Raw genomic sequence first — 9,961 nt, 5'->3', positions numbered from 1 at the left:
GAAACCCCCCCCACCACCACCACTACCACTCCCCTCATCTCCACTTGTTGCAGAAGGTGATATTTTTTTTGGGGGGGGGGTAAATAGAAGAACTTGCCTTTTCTTAAGAAATGTTTTTAAGATTTTCAAAGTGGTGCAGAATTAGGGAGGAGATGATTTAATGCAAATAACATTTTTTGATTCAGATTTATTTCGCATCATCCCGTCTGTCCATTTCTGTCTGCAGAGTGATGTGAATCCAAACATGATGCATAGCTTCCCTTTTTCCTTTTTTAATGTTTGGGTTGGCTTTATTTATTATCCTTTTTCCCCTTTCGGAGGTGGGGAGGGGATGTCGTGTTCCCTGAAACTGCTACAATCCGTATAGAACTATATTTTTGTTAATGACTGTTAAGATTGGGGGGGGGGGGGGGGGGGGTGTGGATATGTTATTTCGCTTTAGATGTCTTCAGTTGGGTCTGTCCAGGTGGGAGTAACGTCTGTGTTTTATTACCGTGGTCGAGGGGGGGGTCTGCTCCGACTTTTGAGATGTTCGGCGGTCCTGGCCCAGCCTGTCTGTAGTGGTCATGCTGGAAGGGACTCTTCCCCTCGCCAACATGCAAGCCCTCTCCCTCGAATGTGTGTGCACTCCTTCCTCTTAAAGACACTTGATACGGAGCTTTGGAGGCTTGGGGAGGGGGGGTGCATACCTTTGTGCCTGTAACATTTTAAGTACATGGGCTGGGATGTGGGGGTAAAACAGAAAAAAAGAGAAAAAGAAAAAAAAAAGGGTGGGTGGGTTCCTTATAGTGTTTTTAGGATTCTTATCTTTGGAGTAAACGGAGGACGACGATGATCCAAATGAACTGTGTTGCACAGAACTGAGGCGGTCAGTCTCCGTCTCTTTCTTCCTCGTCCCTTTTGCTGCTTCCCTTGGACTTTATATCCTCCTTTTTGGGGGGGAGGGGGTGGGGGACGTTGAACTCCCTCCTTACAAACTCCATCCTCTCTATCTTTCTGCTCAGAACTTTGGGAGTTTTAATTTAATATTTTTTACTGTACAAAGGAGACAAACTGTGGACTCAAATACTGTTTTCTTTTTTGTTTTTTTTTTTATATATAATAAATTGAAAATTACCAATAGTGTTGCGTTTTGCATGTGGCTCTTGAAGAAATCGATGTAGTTTCTTCTCCAGTCAAAGCTAGACTTTGCTGCTCCAGGCTTCTCCTGTGTGGGCTGAAAACACAGCGTCAAACAAATGGAAGAATATCACTGCGTTTGCTTTGAATTCTGCTCAACGAGGCACAAAAACACCCTCCTCCCTAAAGAAAAAAACCCCAACAACTAAACTCAAGTTTTTAGCACACTAAATGACTCTGAGGGTCTTTCCGTCACTGAGAGAGGTGGAAATCTCTGATCTGCTCTCTCGGCATTAAGCAACGAGGAGCTGCAAACTGCCGTCGTTTATGGATGCTTCACGTAACCGGTGGGTCTGCTGTTCGTGATCGCCGAACACCCCCTTCCAAATGTGTCACTCCGACGTCGAGCTTAAATCTCTTTAACAGCTCTAAAGAAAAGGTTGGTGCCAGCTAAAGATCACAACCTCTTCCATCACGTTTTTCCCACACCTGGAGCGCCTGGGCGTGACGTCAGCCGGTTCACAGACTGGTCTTGTGACTTTCCAGAATCATTTCACCCTTCCTGCTATCTTTTTCTTTTTCCCCCCCTAAACTCCTCTCCTGTTGGTGCCTCCTCCTCCACCGCGGCCATAATGACCATATGAATCACACCATGAAATTGAGTTCGTTTAACGTCACTTACAGTAAAGCATTTTTCCCTAGAACAACACGCCATCTAGTGGCGATATATGGTTTAAACGCTCTGGGATAATGGGCCCGTTTTGAAGGTGGGTGGAAATATCCTTTTAAAAGACGCTGTTTTGTGCTGGATTTGAGAAGGGGAGTAAACTGAGTCTGAAACATGTTCCAAGAGAGAATTGTGTCGGAATAACTCTTTCTGAGCCGCGGTCTTTATACAGATGAAAGTAAATGTGCTGGAAATATGGGAGAGAAAGGTGTAGGAGTTGCGGTTTCCATGTACCCACCCCATTTGAGATCAATATATTCCAGGACGTTTCTTTTAGTACACATTTATTGAAAATACAGTCAAATAAAAATGTTTTTGTTTTTTTATTAGAGAGAAGACATGTTTGACAATCCATCTTTGCCAGAAAGAGACTGATTCGGACACATTAAGTGACATAAGTTAGTTTAGCTTATACGTGTGACATGCAATAAATAATATCTCACTACAGTTTGACCTAAAGTACATTTGCACATTACCTACACGGCGTAGAAGCGGCGGTGTAAACTGATACATCCTCTTTTGCACAAAGGCTACGGAAAAGAGTCGACTACCAATTGGTGATACAAAAATAGAACCAGGCAGCATTTAAAACTTTGAAAAGTCAAAAGGATAGACAGCAAATACAACTGGGCAACTTTTTTTTTTTTTTTTTTTTTACATCCATCCTCCTTGAAATCCAGAACTTCATCTAAGCAGCAGCCATTATTCCTCTGTCTTTGTTGTGTTTCTTTTGTGACAGAAATAAACCCCTCCAACAAAGCGCAGGACGGGGCTTTTTATGCATGTGCGGCTAAGACTGATGGGGCATGCGGCCGACTGTGCAAAAACAAACAAAAAAAAAAAAAAAGAGCAACATCTTTACAAAACATCATTTTGTAAGAAAGTGGAGCGACTGAAATGGGCCCCGAGAACAGATCCGACTGAGACAGATGTCCTGCTGGAAAGCACTGAGGACATTTGGAAAAAGTAGCTGCATCGGAGTAGTTGTGTGAACTGTATTGTTTTCAGACTGCTGTCGCGACATCTGCCTCCTGCTCTCAGTAAACCCAGCGGCTCAAACAACGACACCTGCCAATGAGATCCATTCAGCCTGCTAGATTGAAACGGATCATTTGAGCACTGTGGAGAGGTCTCGGGCTGTTTAGTCACGCCTAATAAATGAGCCACAGTACAAAATTACCACTCATTTCTTTAATCAAGGGCAATAATGTCTTACAGAACTCAATATGAAATGAGTGTAGTTTTGTAAACACGTGGAGTTATTTTAAATACATGACTATATACACACGTAAAAAATGAGTGGCAAGTCTAATGATTATTTGGAGCTCTCCATTTTCCTTTCTCTTAGTTCAGTAGCCCTTAAAGAAGCCTTCGGCCACGGGGGCTTCTTTAAAAGTCACTGTCAGGGAGTTAAGAGTCACATGTGTAACGATCACCTTCTTGGGACGCTCTGCTGCAGTGGGGGCAGTCAGGGTGTCGGGTTGTGTCACGATAACGCTCTGATTGTCGCCTCTCTCCATGGCTTTCCTCGGCTCGGCGGCGGGGCAGATAGTGGTGGCGTCACCTGCCGCCTGGACGCTCCCCTGGACCCTCACTATCACTGAGGTGGTGTTGTTTCTGTCACAACAGCTGCTCTCGACTTTGGGACACTCCGACCCTGACTCCATGCCTTTCTCACCTCCGTCCCAAATTGACCCGTCGCCCACTGAAACCGCATCTCCGGCTCTGGCCTCAGAAACCCATTCGCTGTCATTTGATTGGTCGCACGCAGATGTTGGTCTCTGACACTTTTCAGACGTTACTTCGTCGAGTTGGTCATTCCACGCCTCTGTGCTTACTGCTGTCACCTCAATGTCCAAGTCCTGATGCTCCAGTGATGGAAGTGAGCTGCACTCTGACTGACCTGTGGGAGAGGACATGTTTCATTCACTTTTAAGTAAAGAACTTGACCAGGCCACTGTATTTCTACATTTATAAACTTGACAAACCAACCATATGAGCTGTCTTCACATCTCTCCTCAGTGGCGCTTTCAGACGCTGGCTTGTCCTCATCACTGGTGCCGCCCCATTCCTCATCCATCCGCTCCTCTTTCTTCCTCAGCTGACGGATCGGTTTATTTGTAGAGAGCCGTCCTTTGGTCATCCTCTGCCTGCTTATTCTCCTGGCTGGGCGACGGTACACCTGGTCCACATCTGTGCTCATGGACCTGGTGAGGGAGAGGCGCAGGCGAGGGGGGGGCTTATCCGACACTTTGTGGGCACTGCGGAGGTCCATGGCAAAGACGTTCTGGGGAGGGAGGGAGGAGTGAGAGGTCAGGCAGGTGACTTCAAACCACAGCTACACTGAATCCATTCATTTAATTTGTGTACCTGTGTCTTTAAGAACACTTTCTTTCATTACCCCAGGTTTGTTTATTCTTATTGTCGGCTTTAAAAGTGCATTTAAAAAAAAAAAAAAAACACTTGGTAACAACAGCAAAGATAGATTACGCTCCGTCTGAAACAAGCAAAGCCCGTTTTCACATTTGTGTCGTTTTAGCAACTCCGCGCACTTTATATAGAAGGTGCCTCATCTACCTGCATTTCAATTAGCGACAGCTGGATTACGAACTCACTCTGAGAAAGTGGAGGAAAAAAAACAGGAGTGGTGAAAGTGAGAGTGAGACTAATCTTTGGAGTCACACCCTTCGTTTAAAAAAAAAGCTGCACTGCATTCTGCTTTATTGGGGCTATTATTAGCACCGAACCCTGCATCACTGCCTGATTGTTGATCAGTGGAAACAGCTGAATCTGTGTCATAACTGAGGGCCCAACACCACTCATGCTCTAAATAGTTGAAATAGTCTCTCCTCACCATCTTAAAGTCAATGTTTGGACACCATCAGAGCATCATCTAAATGTTACAACACTTGTAAGTTCTTGCCTTGTCTTTTGTTCACAGGAAGCAGTCGCAAGAATCGAGAAGGAAATTCCACCAATTGAAAAGATTCATTTTTAGTTTGGTGGAGACGGATTACTCAGGGTCTAAATAAAGCGTCCAAAGTTTGAAAAATAATAAAATTTCCTATGATTCACAGCGATGTCATCTGGGCTGCATCCGATTCTCCCTGAAATCAAGGTTAAACCCAGGATCCAACATTCTCTGCGCTGAATCCATACGATCTTTCATTGAAAACGGAATAAATCTTTGCTTAAAAAGCAAACGTTTTGCTTGGTGTTAGAACTGAATCTTTTGGTACGCATGGAAAGTGCTCTGTGAAACAGCCAGAGGAGGGACGGACCGTTTCACCATTGAAATCATAACATTCTGAAGATTAATGAGACAAAACGACATATTTAATGTATGTTTGATGTTTATAATGAATGATTTGTCTTGTAATGAAACTTTAGCATTCAGATTTGCAAATAAAAGAAATGACCAAGTGACCAAAAGAAATATATAAGAAGTTAGTACGCAAACTTTAGCCATTAGCAAATAAATAAATGAATAAATAATGAAAAAACAAATTAGCTTTTGGATAAAAGTTTTTAGACTTCTAAACAAAACCTTTGGCTTTGTGTGAAGCTTCGCTCTCACACCCGTTTCGACTGTAAACCTTAACTGCACAGTAAAAACACAATAATAACCGTCACAATATCGCATTTGCTCATCCTAAACTGAAAAATACGCCAAATAGTTTGTTTTTTTAAAAGAAAAAAAATATATAGAGAAACGTCTGGAATGTGGAGTCTCCAGGAAGGTACAACCAGTGTTTGTGAAGCAAGAAGAAAGGTAAATACCCGCAGCAAGAGCCTCCTGGGTCTGAGACCTTTCCTGCGATAGGCCAGAGCTCTGACTTTTTCCTGACTGTAGGGGGGGGGGGGGGCAGACAAAGAGAGAATATGAGTGGGAGAACAAACACGCAAACAAAACTAACAGACTTCCCAATATTACTGACCTTTCTTCGTAAGCCAGGACAAGGCGAGGGTCCAAAATGTTGTCCTCTGGTTCCCAGGTGCTGTACCTGCCGACACAAACACATTCAGCTACTTTCTACCAGTCTGTGGGGAACATGGTGCATGGCCGACCGGCAGCACACTGAAAAACTCCACTGTACACTGCCTGTAAGTGTATATTACAGTGATGAGGTCACTGGATGATGACTCAAGGCTTACTCACTTTGGGGACCATCCTTGCCATTTCAGTAGATATTCCACATTACCCTGTGGAGAGAAAGAGAAAAGGGGATGGTCACATTTAGAAGAGATGCTACAGAGTCTAACAGGCTTACTCAACATGCCCTTTATCTGTGCTCCGGTGCGATCAAGACACAAGCTGCTGTGTGTCAACAGAGGGAGACTGTCGCTTTAAAGAGTGGACCGAGGAAAGGAGGGAGGCTCGTGGAGAATGTTCTCCCTCTCAGACAGTGGTTTTCTGAGGGGTGACGTCAATGACAGCGAGTCTGCGTGGCCTCACAACAGCAGCTTGTCGAGCTGACGTTACCGCTCCACGAGCCTGTTTCCACGATTTTCGAGTACTCTCTAGAACACTCCAGCGGCTGAGATAGGTGGGGCCACGGAGGGAACATGTAAACAACGTAGTGTTGCGCAACGCCAAAGTCCGAAACAATTACCCGCTGACCCAAGTCGAAATAAGTGAATTACGGCTTTAATAAAGCAGTTTGTCAATCCGGACACCGACGGTTTCATCGCTAGGTTACAACATTGGAAACTTTATCGTAGCCTCGCTGCTGATAAACGAGGAAGAGCACGCTCCTTTTTTTCTTCTTCTTCTTCTGTTTTCTGTTTTTTTTGTTCAAATAAAACATGACAGAAATTTGCACGCGTCGCGTTTAAATACGACACCGAGCACCTGTAGCTCCGCTCGCCTGGAGGTGGTGGTTTATCCGCCAGCGACTCCACAACACCCCTCCGCTGTGACTCCATCGGGTCAGCATCACACAGCACGCATTACGCAGCAGTTTCACCGAGCCACCGCCGTCGCTCTCAGGCGTACCAATATCAACTGCGCAGCACCCCGAACAGCGGCCGTAGACCAGCTTTAAGCATACACACACACCCCCTTTCACATTTCTACTACAACTGCGTAGGCTCCTCCAAAACACGGTCATGCTGCAGCACCACGGGTTTTGCACAGGAAGGGTGCAAGATGCGACTCAGGCCTCGAAACTATGTTAAACTTTGGCGCAGTTACACAAAATAAGAGATTAGTATCAACATCTCTTTAACGTCAACTACAGGATAACAGCGTAACCTAGTTTGGCTGTTACACGGGCACTGGAGATGTTTACACCATTGCGATACACAGGAAATTAAGTTCATTTAAGTGTATAACCAGTGGTGTTTCTTACCTTTCTCACTCTCTTCTTTGTTATTGACTCAACTGCAAACACTTGATCTCCCACTGATGACAGCTCCATCGCTGCACGCTGCTTTGCACGTTCCCAACAGGACTTAACTGGATCCCCTACTTGTTTTGGTCGAGGTGCAGAAATTCAAAAAAAGCAGTTTTAGAGAAAATGAGCACGAGGAAAAAAATCCCTTAATTGTCACATCGGTCGTTGGCACAGCGTAGGAACGGTCGTTTCCCCCAGCTGGTCCTGAGCGCTTCCCTCACACTAAACTCACGCAGTCCGCCTGCCTCACTTTTTAAAATCTGCGACACATCAACACTGGACAGCGCGCTGCTGCTTTAAAGCCGTGCGCGCCCCCCCTTCTCATTGCGTAGGGCCAAGCCCCCAATGAGCGTGCCCGCGACAACGACGAGGCCGCGCACGCAAATTAGAGCAGAGTGCAGAGGAGGGACAGAGGATGAGGGAGGGTCGCAAAGCTGAGTTTTACCGTCAGTCTAAAGTTAGGGGGAGGGAACTATTGTGTTCAACCTGTTTTGTGAGTTATCGAACTTTTCCATTTGGAAAAAAACATGTTTTCTTTAAATGAATCTACAAAATAAGACACACACATTTTGCTCACATTTGACTTTTTTGGCTAAACTTTAAAGAGAAGTAAAGGAGGTCCACCATGACATGTAATCACTTTTTGCATATTCTTGCTGTTTTTAAGGCATAGTCTAACATTGATTAGCATTTTTATAGAATCTAATGTAGTTTCCCCCGTGAGGTAAATACAAAGACTGTTGGCTTAACTTAGCATGAACACCTGAAACAGCGGATACAGCTTGCCTCACTCTGTCCAACGGTAACAACATGATTGTTTTTTCAGCAAATGGAAACTTAATATTCATTGTACTGACCTGATATGGAATTTATATTTTATTTGAACTCTACACCAGAGGTCCAACAAGGTCAAATCCCCCCAAGTTTCTAAGTAATCAGTTGAAATGTTGAAAAACGGAGCATGTCAGTCCAATCATAATGTCATGATATGACTGATTTAAAGACTGATCAGTGAGAAATGAGAGGCCGTGTAGCTAAAGCACTGCACTCACTGAACTTGAGTGTGATACTGTGTGCGCTCATGTTTTTTTATATAACAGAAGTAAAGCTGAGGAAGATCAGAATCTGCAATGGAAATGAAAGCCTTGCTTCACTCTCCAGTCGAAATGTCCACCCATCTAACCGTGTTTGATCCAAATATGGAACTAGGCAGCCAAACCCTGCTGAAAGTCTTGAATTTACATCCCCAGTGCTAAGCAACCCATCTGCAGATAGAGCTGGAAATTAGATTGAGCACAAAAAAGAGATAGAAGGTTTTGCTGAAGAACTACTGCTGTTATGCAAGGGCAAAAATATTCCTTCCAGCAGTGGGATCGTAGACGCTTTCCTAACTTTATGTCCGATCATCTATCCGTGCAGCCCTCAGGTGGGAGCAGCTCATAAAGGTGGGGTGACTCCTGTGGAAAAAAGGCCCAGAGCCAGATTCCTATTATCTTTCATTGGGGCTTTTGTGGATCAGTTTACAGTAAAACTCTCTGTTAACTCTGCACACACACAGTCCCTACACAGGGTCTATGGTCTCTCTGCACCTGGAACACCTGCATCACTTACTGACAGTGGGCGTCATGGCAACTGTTTCTGCAGCAACCATTGAAAAGCTGGATAGTGACGTGACGCAGCAGGAAGAGCCGATGAACAGTTCAGGGCTGTGGAGCAATTTGAACTCCCTGAACTCTGACCTCCCACTTCTGGGCTTATACAAGCAGGCCGCGTATGATTCATGATTCTGACCATTTCAGCTCTTAACGTAAAACTTCATCCTCTGATGTTCATAATGTTGCAGATTTCTAAAAGCCCCCCCTCCTCCCCTTCCCTCCTTTCCTGTTGTTTCAACCAGTTTTTGTCACCTTTTACATGAACAACTGGATAGTGGACAATGGACATCACAAAAACGCACCCATAAAAACATGGTCAGGGTGTATTCTGACATTCTAACTTCTTACAGAGCTCCTCTGAGGACAGCAGAAGATTTTACACAAGTTTGAAGTCGAGTGGTGATGATGAGCAAACTGAGATTTATGGTTTAAGTCACTCGATTCTGCTCCTTTCATTCTTTTACTTTTAGGGTGGCTGCATTCTGCCCCACGGTGCCTTATAACATTCAATCAGTTATTGTCTAGCAGTGACTTTCCATCAAGGTGTAAGGGTATCAGCAAATCCCATCTGAACACGTGGAGATTTAATGGCTCTTTGGGTGATTTTCCGTCTTTATGGTCCTCCTTCAGCTGCACAGAGCAGAGACCGGGATGAACGCAACGCCTTTCCCGTAAGTAGGAGGTTATTGCCTGCTCTTCGCAGGAGATACACGGGCAATCACATGACTTGTTATCTGCCCGGATACTACTACTGTAGCAGAGTTGGGAGTCAGGATGGAGGGGCGAAAACAACACGGCAGGACGGATCACAGCGATCAGTCCCACCCACGTGTTATGACTCACGTATGACTCACCAAACGTGCCAGTAAAGCAATCGCAGCTACTTCGCTGGAATATCAAAACACACACGCAGAGAAAATGAGAGACAATAAAAAATAAAAAAAAAACATTAGGGTAACTTAAAGCCATGTACCGGGAATACATGCGTTTCTAGTTAATTTTCCTTTGTTTCTGAGAAGCCTGAACAAGAATGAACTCGCCATAGTAGAAGTCGAGCATGCAGC

The 9,961-nt window shown here is 44.7% G+C and overlaps 1 protein-coding gene across 3 annotated transcripts; it reads right to left on the bottom strand.

Moving 5' to 3' along the window:
• Positions 1–2,113: 2,113 nt before the first annotated feature.
• cbx7a (chromobox homolog 7a) lies at positions 2,114–7,516 on the bottom strand. Of its 3 annotated transcripts, none has more exons than XM_072368683.1 (6): positions 7,198–7,516; positions 6,006–6,049; positions 5,785–5,850; positions 5,627–5,693; positions 3,839–4,133; positions 2,114–3,749 (listed from the first exon to the last, which is right to left on the bottom strand). In XM_072368683.1, exons 1-6 carry the CDS (start codon positions 7,264–7,266, stop codon positions 3,196–3,198), a joined length of 1,095 nt encoding a protein of 364 aa, XP_072224784.1. In that variant the 5' UTR covers positions 7,267–7,516; the 3' UTR covers positions 2,114–3,195. The 3 variants fall into 3 exon arrangements, with proteins under 3 accessions (XP_072224784.1, XP_072224785.1, XP_072224783.1); XM_072368684.1 differs by lacking the exon at positions 7,198–7,516 and adding an exon at positions 6,491–6,627; XM_072368682.1 differs by lacking the exon at positions 7,198–7,516 and having other exon boundaries at positions 6,006–6,590.
• Between the last annotated feature and the right edge of the window lie 2,445 nt (positions 7,517–9,961).

The sequence above is a fragment of the Leuresthes tenuis genome, unplaced genomic scaffold, assembly GCF_036924035.1.
Source record: "Leuresthes tenuis unplaced genomic scaffold, fLeuTen1.0.hap1 SCAF_17, whole genome shotgun sequence".
In the NCBI taxonomy this organism is placed as follows: Eukaryota; Metazoa; Chordata; class Actinopteri; order Atheriniformes; family Atherinopsidae; genus Leuresthes; species Leuresthes tenuis.
The sequence above is the reverse complement of the archived record's forward strand: the minus strand, read 5'-3'. Positions and strand labels throughout refer to the sequence as shown.